We start from the raw sequence: 14,784 nt of genomic DNA on the forward strand, positions 1-14,784 counted from the left end.
CAAAACATGGAAAGCAAAGAGTTTGCAGTAGAAGAGATTTGTTTCACAGTATCAAAGATCAAGAATTGCTCATAGCTCTTAAGGCATGCTCTTTAGAGCTCGTTTACTTGACTTTTTTGTTTCGAATGATGATTCCTGTCATATCCCTGAATACTGAACATCACTTCCGACACACATTGTATAAGGAACATCAAACGCATTTATTGTTGTTTGTTTATCGAAAGTTGTTGCTACGCTTCGTGTAACAAACATCTACCAGCAAGTGTCTGAACAGACATTTCGATGCGTTTAGTGATTTAACATAATACCGCAACTTCTTAGGATTTTTTTTTCAAATCGGGAAACGGAATTTTCTTTCGAATTCGTTAAATGCTTCACGAATATTTCTCCTCACGCAGTTTTTGGTCTCTCTCAATTTTTGTTTGTTTGTGAGGTTTTGGTTAGTTCTAAACGTGCATTGGAGCTCTCTTTGCTATCAAAATAGCCTTGTGACACAGCTGTCTATCCACAGCGGGTCTTTCCTAACTCTCACAACTTTTCTCTACTCATATCTGTCTAGGGCACATTGTACAATAGTCTCGAACTCTGTCCATTTATCGTAGACTTTAACGCTCCTGGAGATGAATTTTTCTTGTTGACTGGTCAGGTGATCTCAAATCTGTTGCTGTCGCTTTTGCTATGCAGTAATATCTTCCCACCTTTCTTTAAATTCCTATTTACAGCCGTACTCAGTAATGCTGTAAGAGCCTACGCTAAACCACTGGACTCGCATTCTGGAGGACGATGGTTCAATCCCGCGTCCGGCCATCCTGATTTAGGTTTTCCGTGATTCCCCTAAATCGCTCTAGGCAAATACCGGGATGGTTCCTTTGAAAGGGCACGGCCGACTTCCATCCCCGTCCTTCCCTAATCCGATGAGACCGATGACCTCGCTGCCTGGTCTTCTCCCTGAAACAACCCAGCCCTACGGTAAACACTTGGAAATTTCGGGCCTGTTGGTGACGAAACTGGCAGTGCAGCATCGTACAGCCACACACCTACCTTGACTCAGGAAATGTGCTTTTTCGCAACAAGACCAAATCTGGAGGACCACAGATTGTCAGGACGGCGACCTATGTTGTGGCTTCCTGTGACGTGACAGCAGAGGGAACGCACAGACAGTTATGTGCCCAACGGGCACAGGAGTGATCATGTATCGCCTTTTGAGACGAGTCCTGGTTTCCCATACAGCATCATGATGAATTTGCCCGTCCCTGGAGACTCCGAAATGAACAAACGTTCATTTGGCGGATCAACACCTGTTGTGATGTTATGCGGTTGCATTGGGTACACAGAAGCATTCTGTAGTAGGAGAAATCACTGAATTTGTTTTCTTATTTTTGAACAACATGGTCATTTATTAGCAGTTAATAAAACGTGATGTAGAATTTGCTGTTCCAGAACAAAAATGTAATATGAGATCACATGTTCCCCATGCTGTCTTCACGTGCCTCGATGCAGAGAGTGTTCGACTGCTGCCCTGGCCAGAACCTTCTCCATACCTCTCACGTACTGGAAACACCTGATTGTGGATCACCGAGAGACTGGCACATCACCACTCGCCGGTCACTATGACTCGTGAACTCTGGAATAGATGAAGCTGCATAGAATGTCGTATCTGTAACAAAGATACAAGATCAGGTCGACTCGCTGGTTAAAGCCGTTTTTGCCGCCAGAGGTGGCAGCTCTTACAATAAAGTTCACTACCTCTGTACCCCAGATCGCCTGCAAATTTAGTATTCCTCCTACTACGAACGGCTTTCAATAAGTAATGCAACATTTTTTTCTCGACCAGCTCTGGTTGAAGAAATTCAGAATTTGTTGTGGGACGTCGTGAAATATTCCCGCTTCAGCCCCTGTAGTTTCATGAAGCTCCGATAAGTCGCAGCGCTATACGTAGCCCTAAAACTAGCGTCGGTAAAGGAGGTGCGTTCCAAGCAGAGACCTGTCATTGGGTCTCTTTTGGCGAAAAACCGGAGCATCGCAGATATTCATAGGCGCTTGCAGAATGGCTACAGAGACCTACCGCTGAACAAAAGCATGAGGAGTCGTTGAGCGAGGCATCTGTCATCATCACAACAAGATCGCACAAACCTCCCGCGTGGCGGCGCGCCGCTCACAGCTGTGACTCTTGCAGTGTTGTAACGTGTGGACCCTCTCATTCGAGGTGATCGATGGATCAAACTCAAACACCTCGCTGCACAACGAAGGTCTTTGTTGGTAGTGCTGACACATACGTCCACCAGTTGGGGTAATCAAAGGTGTGTTCCTCTTCATCCACCCTACAATCCGGATCTCGCACCTTCCGACTTCCATATGCGTGGCCCAATGAAGACTGTACTCCTTGAGAAGCTGCACGTGGATGATGGGAAGGTTATTGATGCAGCCTGGCGTTGCCTCAGACGTCGACCAGTACATTGGAATCACGTGGGCATACTTACCTCGCAGTAAGATGGCGGAGGTGATCGACGGAGCACAATCCAACACCTCGCTGCACTATTTAAATGGAGGCTACGTTGAAAAATAGAGTTTTGAAGCCAAAAAAGTGGGGACTGATTGTGTTGGAATCCGGATAAAGCCAGCCTGCTTTCAAATGGTTCAAATGGCTCTGAGAACTATGGGACTTAACACCTGAGGTCACCAGTCCCCTATAACTTAGAACTACTTAAACCTGACTAACCTAAGGACATCACACACATCCATGCCCGAGGCAGGATTGCAACCTGCTTTCGAAGAAAGAATCTGTTGAACTCCCTCGTATATTGTAAATGTCCAATAGGGAAGTTTTCGGGAGGTTATATCGTTTCTCTGTAAGCTGGAGATCGAAAACTGGTTGTGGCGGGTGAAGTGGCCTTTCCTGGAAGAACGCTCCGACTCCCATACCGGATGACTAACAAAAAGCGTCAGTTTTCTGTACAGCAGTCCAGTGCTGAGTGCGGAGGTTCCCATAGATTCTGTTCATGTACCTTTCTCCATTTAGTACGTTAGTTCTAATTCTGTAGTCTTCACACTGTTAATGCGTTTACTGGAAAATACTATATATACTCCCCGGTCGTGTCTGTTCCTTACGACAGCGTGGTAGTAATAGCGGGAACTAACCTCTTCGCTTTTCAGTCCGCAGACGGACTACACTACCCGTTCAGAAGCATCCGGACACCCCTACGGTTGGTTGTGGGATTGAAGTGGCCAGACTGCTATGGTCATCAGTCCCTACACCTCTATGTAAAGCAGAACTAACCGCTAGATATCACGACAGGCGTACCCACCAGTAGACGGGGAGTGTTTTGTTGTCAATAGAGAAGCAGTAATAGGAGACGTGTGGGTCAGGAGAGTTGCACCGTGGTTCAGAATCCACGTTAAACTGTACGTCCTCCTGTAACTGGCTGGGTAAGTCCGTCCGAAGGTCAGAGGAGGGCAACGGTGTACCAATTCCAAGAGGACGATGCCTGGCAAAGCACAGTGATGTTCAAAACAATGTTCGGATTGATAATCGCTTTACTTACGTAAGTAGAGGAACAGTTTCAAGAAGATAGTTGTACCACCATGAGAATGGACATTGTCTTCAAGGAGCGTCTTTGAGGCAGCTGTTTGCGGACAACAGCTTCCTGAAATGGACAAGGCTGGGACGAGTTAGATCGTCGACTTCGTTACAGAACCCATTGTCTAACATCACTACCTTCTCGGGTTTCGGCCCTTGAGGGAGAATGGGCTGTCAGTCGTCACAATCACCATACTGAAAGTGTCCCCAGCGGAGTACAAGCCGTCATAAAGGCGAAGGTGGCTGCACCCCATATCACCGTCCACTAAAAGGTGGAGAGAGGGAACTAACCTCCTCGCTTCTGAGTCCGCAGACTGTAAGCGCAGAGCAGGGAATCAGTGATCATAAGGCCGATGCAGCATCCCTGAATATGGAAGTAAATAGGAATATAAAAAAGGGAGGAAGATTTATCTGTTTAGCAAGAGTAATAGAAGGCAGATTTCAGACTACCTAACAGATCAAAACGAAAATTTCTGCTCCGACACTGACAATGTTGAGTGTTTATGGAAAAAGTTCAAGGCAATCGTAAAATGCGTTTTAGACAGGTACGTGCCGAGTAAAACTCTGAGGGACGGGAAAAACCCACCGTGGTTCAACAACAAAGTTAGGCAACTACTACGAAAGCAAAGAGAGCTTCACTGCAAGTTTAAACGCAGCCAGAACCTCTCAGACAAACAGAAGCTAAACGAAGTCATAGTTAGCGTATGGGGGGGCTATGCGTGAAGCGTTCAGTGAATTCGAAACTAAAATTCTATGTACCAACTTGACAGAAAATCCTAGGAAGTTCTGGTCTTACGTTAAATCAGTAAGTGGCTCGAAACAACATATCCAGACATTCCGGGATGATGATGGCATTGAAACAGAGGATGACACGCGTAAAGCTGAAATACTAAACACCTTTTTCCAAAGCTATTTCACAGAGGAAGACCGCACTGCAGTTCCTTCTCTAAATCCTCGCACAAACGAAAAAATGGCTGACATCGAAATAAGTGTCCAAGGAATACAAAAGCAACTGGAATCACTCAACAGAGGAAAGACCACTCGACCTGACGGGATACCAATTCGACTCTACACAGAGTACGCGAAAGAACTTGCCCCCCTTCTAACAGCCGTGTACCGCAAGTCTCTAGAGGAACGGAAGGTTCCAAATGATTGGAAAAAAGCACAAGAGGTCCCAGTCTTCAAGAAGGGTCGTCGAGCAGATGCGCAAAACCATAGACCTATATCTCTGACGTCGATCTGTTGTAGAATTTTAGAACATGTTTTTTGCTCGCGTATCATGTCGTTTGCGGAAACCCAGAATCTACTCTGTTGGAATCAACACGGATTCCGGAATCAGCGATCGTGTGAGACCCAACTCGCTTTATTTGTTCATGAGACCCAGAAAATATTAGATACAGGCTCCCAGGTAGATGCTATTTTCCTTGACTTCCGGAAGGCCTTCGATACAGTTCCGCACTGTCGCCTGATAAACAAAGTAAGAGCCTACGGAATATCAGACCAGCTGTGTGGCTGGATTGAAGAGTTTTTAGCAAACAGAACACAGCATGTTGTTATCAATGGAGAGACGTCTACAGCCGTTAAAGTAACCTCTGGCGTGCCACAGGGGAGTGTTATGGGACCATTGATTTTCACAATATATATAAATGACCTAGTAGATAGTGTCGGAAGTTCCATGCGGCTTTTCGCGGATGATACTGTAGTATACAGAGAAGTTGCAGCATTATAAAATTGCAGCGAAATGCAGGAAGATGTGCAGCGGATAGGCAATTCGTGCAGGGAGTGGCAACTGACCCTTAACATAGACAAATGTAATGTATTACGAATACATACAAAGAAGGATCCTTTATTGTATGATTATATGATAGCGGAACAAACACTGGTAGTAGTTACTTCTGCAAAATATCTGGGAGTATGCGTGCGGAACGATTTGAAGTGGAATGATCATATAAAATTAATTGCTGGTAAGGCGGGTACCAGATTGAGATTCATTGGGAGAGTCCTTAGAAAACGTAGTCCATCAACAAAGGAGGTGGCTTACAAAACACTCGTTTGACCTATACTTGAGTATTGATCGTCAGTGTGGGATCCGTACCAGGTCGGGTTGACAGAGGAAATAGAGAGGATCTAGAGAAGAGCGGCGCGTTTCGTCACAGGGTTATTTGGTAAGCGTGATAGCGTTACAGAGATGTTTAGCAAACTCAAGTGGCAGGCTCTGCAACAGAGGGGCTCTGCATCGCGGTGTAGCTTGCTGTCGAGGTTTCGAGAGGGTGCGTTTCTGGATGAGGTATCGAATATATTGCTCTGCCTACTTACACCTCCCGAGGAGATCACGAATGTAAAATTATAGAGATTCGAGCGTGCACGGAGGCTTTCCGGCAGTCGTTCTTCCCGCGAACCGTACGCGTCTGCAACAGGAAAGGGAGGTAATGACAGTGGCACGCAAAGTGCCCTCCGCCACAGACCGCTGGGTGGCTTGCGGAGTATAAATGTAGATGTAGTGTATACACTTCCTGGTCCCGCAGTTGTAGTGGCGAGCTGTCAGCTGCAGACGGGCAGCCCGCTGTAGAGCCGCGCCCTGTGCTGCCCCAGGTGGTGACGTGGCTGTCGGAGCCGCGGCTGCTGGAGGCGGTGCGGCGCGTGCGGCGGCGCGAGTGCGCGCGCTTCACGGACGTGCTGCTGGCGGCGCTGGCGGCGGCGCTCGACCGCCGGCTGGGCCCGCGCGCGCCGCACAGCGCCACCGTCGTGCTGCCCGGCCGCATCGCCGGCCCGGAGGCCCGGCCGCGCCCGGCTGCGGCCGACGTCTCCAGCTTCCTGGACAGCCCGGGCCCGCGGCCGCCGCTGGAGAACCGCTTCTCCGTGGGCCTGCTGCCGCTGCCGCTGGCCGGCGCCTCGCGCCTTCCGCCCAACCGCCGCCTCCGAGAGGTCGCGCGGCGCTCGCGTCTCCTTCGCGCGTCGCCGGACTACCAGGTAGGCAGCCGGCTTCCGGTAGTTCTCGTCCTCGCAGAGGTCGTGGCGACCCACCTAGTCTCACACGCGGACGTGGGCAAAATTCACTCGCTCATCAGTCTCGAGGTACCGGGTGATCAAAAAGTCAGTATAAATTTGAAAAATTAATAAACGACGGAATAATGTAGATAGAGAGGTAAAAATTGACACACATGCTTGGAATGACATGGGGTTTTATTAGAACCAAAAAAGAATAAAGTATTGCTAGACACGTGAAAGATCTCTTGCGCGCGGCGTTTGGTGATGATCGTGTGCTCAGCCGCCACTTTCGTCATGCTTGGCCTCCCAGGTCCCCAGACCTCAGTCCGTGCGATTATCGGCTTTGGGGTTACCCGAAGTCGCAAGTGTATCGTGATCGACAGACACTTCTAGAGATGCTGAAAGACAACATCCGACGCCAATGCCTCACCATAACTCCGGACATGCTTTACAGTGCTGTTCGCAACATTATTCCTCGACTATAGCTATTATTGAGGAATGATGGTGGACATATTGAGCATTTCCTGTAAAGAGCATCATCTTTGCTTTGTCTTACTTTGTTATGCTAATTATTGCTATTCTGATCAGATGAAGCGCCATCTGTCGGACATTTTTGAACGTTTGTATTTTTTTGGTTCTAATAAAACCCCATGGCATTCCAAGCATGTGTGTCAATTTCTACCTCTCTATCTACATTATTCCGTGATTTATTCAGTTTTCAAATTTATACTGACTTTTTGAACACCCGGTACATTAAGTCGCTGCAGACATTTGCACGAAACGTTAACGTATAATACGCATTCTGTTTTAGGGACTGGGACTCGTTCAGGCACGGGCTACCTAGCCTGCAATCTAAAGACCCACACCGCAAATATCTATACTAACAATAACACAATCATTCGTGATGATGTGATGTCTGGATTTGGGGCGCTCAAATACGCGGTCATCAGCGCCCGTAGAAATTCCACATTTTTACTCAGTACAATTTTTTACACAGTCCAATCTGGCCACTGTAACTAATGATGATGATGAAATGATGAGGACAACACAAACACGCAGTCCCCGGGCAGAGAAAGTAAATCCTTCGTGTCTATCTGTTTGTTTGAATACGCTAATCTTCAAAACTGCTAGACGAATATCGAAGTTGCAAGATCCCCTCGCTTCTAAACTGATACTGTTATTACTCAGCTTAGTCGCGAGTCCTTTGAGGGTGGTATATGTGACGTACAGTATAATTGGTCAGCATTTCCACCCGGAATTTGCGAGTGTAAGTCGGACCTCCCTTGATCCGCCTTGGTGGGTCGTGTCGTCGGATTTCTTCCTACCTGTGCGCGGTGCAGCTCTCGTAAAATGTCGTCCCGTGAAGATTCTTCATTGGCGCATTGGATGCCTCTGTCGGTGGAAGCTAATTATCTGAAATTGCTGTCGATCAACTTTGGTGTATCTATTTACTCGAAATTAACATTCAGAATGCCGTAATATCACTTTAATTCCTATTAGATCAATAATGAAACACTCATGTCACAAACTACTCGTAACCGAGAGCATGGCTACCATCGAAGAAGACAGGAAGAGCTCTTAACGCCGACTGTCGACTTTGGCACGCAGTCCGTATCTCTTACTAGTTTCGTCGCAGTTCGTGATTTCCGATCAAGTTCGTACTTATTAAGATATGCATTTGTTAATGAACTGGTTTGAATTTTAACGAGGCAAAATTATGATAAATAGTTTTAAACATCCAGAGGCTCCTCCTAGTATTCATGTTGTCATAAATGACTTTAATTGTTAAATATAAATAAACAAAATCGGTCATTTTGGCGCCAAGATGGTGGTACTTCCCGTCATGCATATTTCCCAGGCTGACGCTTGTTGCTACGGTCCAGCGCCGAACCCCACCCCACTACGCGCGACAAATGACGCTTCGTCACCTAGCCAGCCAGCGTGGGAAATGCTCTCCGGCTCATGGCCGGCTACGGACTACAGCACTTCCTAACTATTGTGAATACATCAATAAGAGACAATAATTTATTAAAACTGGTAAAAAATGTCTTCCTCACGTAAAGGCACCTTACGAAGTCCATTGTATTGCATGGAACAGTGACTTCAGCTGATGATATACTGATATATGAGAAAAAGTACCAACACACCTGTGTCTTGAGGATGTTTTTATTGTCTCACACGACTTGTTTCAGTTGCACAAGACTCTTTTGGCAATGGTGGGGCCTGAGGATGGTGGTAATGTGCCGCCGAAATTAGTCGTGTGAGACAATAAAGACATTCTCAAGACACAGTTGTGGTGGTACTTTTCCTCATATACTAGGCGAATGATCTTTCCTTCATGGGGGACCACAGTCATACAGAAATCCATTGTTAACAGTCAAATGGCTGGTATTTCTTAAAAATAAAAAAATAACTTGAGCATAACCTGGGGCAAAGTCTAGCATTTATTTCAACAAAATGGGTAGACGGAAGAATTGACATTGTGATTTAAAGTTTCATCTAAAACCGTCCTGTCTTTCTGTTTGTCTGTTTGAACACACTAATCTGCAAAACTCCAAGACGAATTGTCGTGGGGTGTTGACAAGTAACTTAAGCGTAGCTTGGGACAACATACAGGCTTAATTTCATCAAAATCGGGGCGCGGAAGAAAAGATATCGTAATTTAAAGTTTTACCTAAAATCCTCTGCGCAGATCAGTAGTTTGCATATTCAAGCATCAAGGTATAGTACATCAAAGAGCCAATAGATTGCGCTTTTAGTTTCATAGTACACAAAGAACCAAACCCCTAGTTTTTTTTGTTTTTTTGTTTTTTGTTTTAAAACGGAGTGAAAGGTGCATTTTCCCCTTTCGAAAATTTAACATCTTGACAGAATTAAGCACCTCAGCCTTATCATTAAGGGTACAAACTAACATTGAATTTATTCAGCTAAGGTATACAGATTTACTAATTTTGCTTTGTGTATTAAATGACATTGCCTTTGCTTCTTTCAATAGATTTATTTAATTTCTTTCCTAGGAACGAATTTGCCCTCGGGGACACAAGTATTTTCGGAAGTTTACGTCAGTGACAGAATAATCGCGCAATTTTATATCTACGAATACAAACTGACATCGATTTAGTTGCCTAGGATATATGGATTTACTGACTTTGTTTTGTGTATTAAAAACTTAGCGACAATTATTTGCTTCTTTCCATAGGTTTTATTTACATTCCTCACTAGGAAAAAAGGATTTATTAAGTTTTCTCTGTGGTTTGGGTACCTACTTACGACATTTTGATTTCGTTTCGTTTACGAAAAAAGTCTAGGAAACGGTTGAGTCTTTCTCAATACACCAGAACAGCTAAAAGACAGAGGACTAAAGACACCCTCACACTTTCAATATTTAGGACAATAATACCGTCAACAATGTAATTTCAAATCTTCAATATATTTTAGTGAGTATTACTCCATCAATAATACTGTCATTATTTTCAGTTGGTGAAACGATTTCGTGAAGACAACATGTCGAACCAGGAAAAAGCGTGTGCCATAATTATGTTCCCATTGCCTGACAAAAACAACCGAAAACAATGAAATAGACGAAACTGCTTCGTGAGTGGTTAAAGAGAAGGAAATTACTTTTCTCGCGTGAATCTCTTGACAGAAATCCGAACCACTGACCCGAAAATTTTCTTCCACTATGCGACAAATTATCTACGATAGTATGGGAAAAATCTCACTGACTGTTAACTAGTTCGGTGTATAAATGTCTGACCTTCCGACACCTCCGCTTTTTTCAGCTGCTTGCGGAAATTTGGAAGCAGCGTATTAATTTTCCGTTTCAAATCTTCTATTTTCATTTTCGGATATTGCAAGCGATACATGTCTAATAACTGCTAAGACCCATCAAGGTTTTTGCTCAAGTCGAATTAATCAGGTGACCATTGATTCCATGGACAAGAATTACTCCTGTAACATTCAATAATCTCCAACATTAACGGTGTGTTCATTTCTCTGTTGAGTGAACACTGGTAGGAAGTGCAAATGTACACTCCTGGAAATTGAAATAAGAACACCGTGAATTCATTGTCCCAGGAAGGGGAAACTTTATTGACACATTCCTGGGGTCAGATACATCACATGATCACACTGACAGAACCACAGGCACATAGACACAGGCAACAGAGCATGCACAATGTCGGCACTAGTACAGTGTATATCCACCTTTCGCAGCAATGCATGCTGCTATTCTCCCATGGAGACGATCGTAGAGATGCTGGATGTAGTCCTGTGGAACGGCTTGCCATGCAATTTCCACCTGGCGCCTCAGTTGGACCAGCGTTCGTGCTGGACGTGCAGACCGCGTGAGACGACGCTTCATCCAGTCCCAAACATGCTCAATGGGGGACAGATCCGGAGATCTTGCTGGCCAGGGTAGTTGACTTACACCTTCTAGAGCACGTTGGGTGGCACGGGATACATGCGGACGTGCATTGTCCTGTTGGACCAGCAAGTTCCCTTGCCGGTCTAGGAATGGTAGAACGATGGGTTCGATGACGGTTTGGATGTACCGTGCACTATTCAGTGTCCCCTCGACGATCACCAGTGGTGTACGGCCAGTGTAGGAGATCGCTCCCCATACCATGTTGCCGGGTGTTGGCCCTGTGTGCCTCGGTCGTATGCAGTCCTGATTGTGGCGCTCACCTGCACGGCGCCAAATACGCATACGACCATCATTGGCACCAAGGCAGAAGCGACTCTCATCGCTGAAGACGACACGTCTCCATTCGTCCCTCCATTCACGCCTGTCGCGACACCACTGGAGGCGGGCTGCACAATGTTGGGGCGTGAGCGGAAGACGGCCTAACGGTGTGCGGGACCGTAGCCCAGCTTCATGGAGACAGTTGCGAATGGTCCTCGCCGATACCCCAGGAGCAACAGTGTCCTAATTTGCTGGGAAGTGGCGGTGCGGTCCCCTACGGCACTGCGTAGGATCCTACGGTCTTGGCGTGCATCCGTGCGTCGCTGCGGTCCGGTCCCAGGTCGACGGGCACGTGCACCTTCCGCCGACCACTGGCGACAACATCGATGTACTGTGGAGACCTCACGCCCCACGTGTTGAGCAATTCGGCGGTACGTCCACCCGGCCTCCCGCATGCCCACTATACGCCCTCGCTCAAAGTCCGTCAACTGCACATACGGTTCACGTCCACGCTGTCGCGGCATGCTACCAGTGTTAAAGACTGCGATGGAGCTCCGTATGCCACGGCAAACTGGCTGACACTGACGGCGGCGGTGCACAAATGCTGCGCAGCTAGCGCCATTCGACGGCCAACACCGCGGTTCCTGGTGTGTCCGCTGTGCCGTGTGTGTGATCATTGCTTGTACAGCCCTCTCGCAGTGTCCGGAGCAAGTATGGTGGGTCTGACACACCGGTGTCAATGTGTTCTTTTTTCCATTTCCAGGAGTGTACTTACTAGTTCTGTGATACACGCTATAGCCTTGTGGCTGTTTCTCGAAACATGGCACACAGCTGAACAACAAATATAGTCAAACTGGTGAATATTTTTGTGCTCATCAACACAGCTGTGTTAATATTTCTGGAATTGACAATACGTCAATACTCACCCTCAGACGGTCAGTATATTGACGTATTGTCAATATATTGACAATAGCAGTGAACGTGAGAGGGCCCCTTAAGCAGTCTCAAGAATCCAATGAAGATCGTTAGCAGACATTTGCTATCGGTCGAGAACATTAGACTTAAACACTCATTTGGAAACTCATTCCAAAAGAGAGGCGCTACGTAACTGATCGAGAGCGTCATGCATTATGTCGCTCCTCAGAACCCTTCACTTCCATCCAACATAATATCATAAAAGCAAAAATTATGAAAGGAAGCGCGCAGACGAGCGAGTTTTTATACCTCAAAACTCACTTATTCCGAACAGTTTACCATTTCGCTTTAAACGTATACAACTCCTGGTGAGCTTATATTTTGCCACAACTGTAAATAAAGCACAATTGCGTGTTGAGAGCGTGGACGATAGTGTCATTTGCTGAAAATCAATTATTTCAGAAACCGGTTATTTTGGGTGGTTTTAACAGTCACGTTAACTGAAACCCGGTTGTTTCAGTGATAATCACTGGGTGCTACGGTGTAGGTGAACTGCAGAACTACAGTGAAGAGCCAAAGAAACTGGCACACCTGCCTAATGTCGTGTAGGGCCCTCGAGAACACGCAGAAGTGACGCAACACGACGTGGCGTGTACTCGACTAATGTCTGAAGCAATGCTGGAGGGAACTGACACCATGAATCCCGCAGGGCTGTCCATAAATCCGTAAGAGTAGGAGGGGGTGGGGATCTCTTCTGAACAGCACGTTCCAAAGCATCCCAGACATGGTAGAGCACTTGCCCGCGAAAGGCAAAGGTCCCGAGTTGGAGTCTCGGTCCAGCACACAGTTTTAATCTGCCAGGAAGTTTCATGCTCAATAATGTTCACGTCTGGGGAGTTTCGTGGCCAGCGGAAGTGCTTATCCCTTTGACTCCCAATATGTCAAAAAAAAAGTTAACTTCTAATAATTTTCACACAAGTCACTTTTATTAGTCTCATAAGTGATGAGTAGAAGAATTTTTTTAAACAAAAAAGTTAGTTCTTTAATGAAGGTGGTTCACTGCGAAACCACTGGGACACACGTTCTTGAACCATCTATAATTTCGAGTGGTATTTTTTAAAACAATTTCGGACATTCCGCAGGTACAATCCCACATTACACACGTTGCAGTGACATTTTGCTCTGTGAGGTTCAGCTTTTGTGCTGCAGTGTGCACAATGACTAGATCCTCCTTGTATTGGAATGTGTTCAGACTTGATTTCTCTCAGTTCTTGGAGCACCGTCTTTTTTAATTTGTTTGTATTTCGTATCTTGCAACTTCTCGGTGGTGTACCATTTGTTGTGCCAATAAGTCTATTATGGACCACCACAATTTGGAACTCCTTCAAAGACATTGTTGCCGCATCTTTTGCTTTTCCTGTCAATCTCATATAGAGATTTCAGCATGTCTGCTTTATCGGCGTACCCCATATGCATGCTGAACTGTTTCGTAAGTATTGGGGAAGAGATTTTAATTACTGGCCCATCCTTTTGTTTTCGAGACACTGTTTTCGTCTGGCCTGGATCATGAAAACTAGACAGAAATAAAATTCCCTTCCTGTCCTTCCTTGTCAATGCAGATATACCTTCTTCTCTGCAGCTGTAATCATATTCTCCGCGCTGAAAATATTTTTCAGGCTTCAAATTTTTGGGCAAGTCCTTTCAACCTCCTTTTAGTTACAAGGATACACACCATAATCACGAAGATTTTTCATGAGGCTAACAGAAGTGAGAAAACTTACGGTTTTTGTTCATCAGTTTCTGGGTCAATTCCACCACTACCCTTTGACCCATTTGTTTTTATAGATGTGTACCAGTTTTTCCTGTATAAATCTGGAATTCTGATATACATACATTTTTATTTGCTCTCACCCACATCTTGTAACCTCTTTTATTCGTTTTCCAGGCACATATTGAAGGAAGTTGAAACGTGCTTTGAATTGTATAATTGGTTCGTCTACAGACTGACATTCAGTGGGCTTATATGAACCTAAGAAAGTCCTAGCGAGCGCGTCTAGTAGCGGATGAAGTTTATATAACTTGTCTAAGTTGTCACTTCCACGCTGTGGCTGGCAGCTGTTATTATTGATGTGGAGATTTGATGAATACGAAATAAAGCGTTTCAAGACATTTTCGACGAGATATAATCGTCTCGTAGCACAGGGTCTGAAGACCAGTAGTCTTTGTAGCTTGGAAGAACTTTTACTCCCATTAGGGCGTTTAGTGCAAGAAAGATCTTCATTTCCATTTCTGTTGCCAGTGAAAAATTGGTATCCCCTCCTTTTTTGGGAGGGAGTGGCGTACAAATGAATGTGGTACACAAGTTCCGAAAAAAAATTTCTCTGGAAACAAGCTTAGAAACACTTGAACAGGAGAGTCACAGATGTCGTCAATATTTTGTCCTAATTCTTTAGAGAAGTCATACACAAAAGGTAATTTATATGACGTAAAACAGGTTGTTTGTGATTTATTAATATGACATCCTCCTCATCAGTGTCACCGTCACTATCCTCAATAACTCAATAATCAGTGAGTAATTCAGGAGATGGCAAAGGTGCTGAAGTTCCCGCAGTACCTGACT

At 45.5% G+C, this 14,784-nt stretch overlaps 1 protein-coding gene across 1 annotated transcript in view; it reads left to right on the plus strand.

The window, feature by feature from the left end:
- The window catches only part of LOC124606053, a 172,915-nt gene that overhangs the window by 141,017 nt on the left and 17,114 nt on the right, over window positions 1-14,784 (plus strand). The window contains exon 11 of the mRNA XM_047138013.1: window positions 6,170-6,547. Within this exon, the coding sequence (XP_046993969.1) occupies window positions 6,170-6,547 (378 nt within the window). The remainder of the gene's footprint in view (window positions 1-6,169; window positions 6,548-14,784) is intronic.

Source organism: Schistocerca americana, chromosome 3 (assembly GCF_021461395.2).
Source record: "Schistocerca americana isolate TAMUIC-IGC-003095 chromosome 3, iqSchAmer2.1, whole genome shotgun sequence".
Lineage (NCBI taxonomy): Eukaryota > Metazoa > Arthropoda > Insecta > Orthoptera > Acrididae > Schistocerca > Schistocerca americana.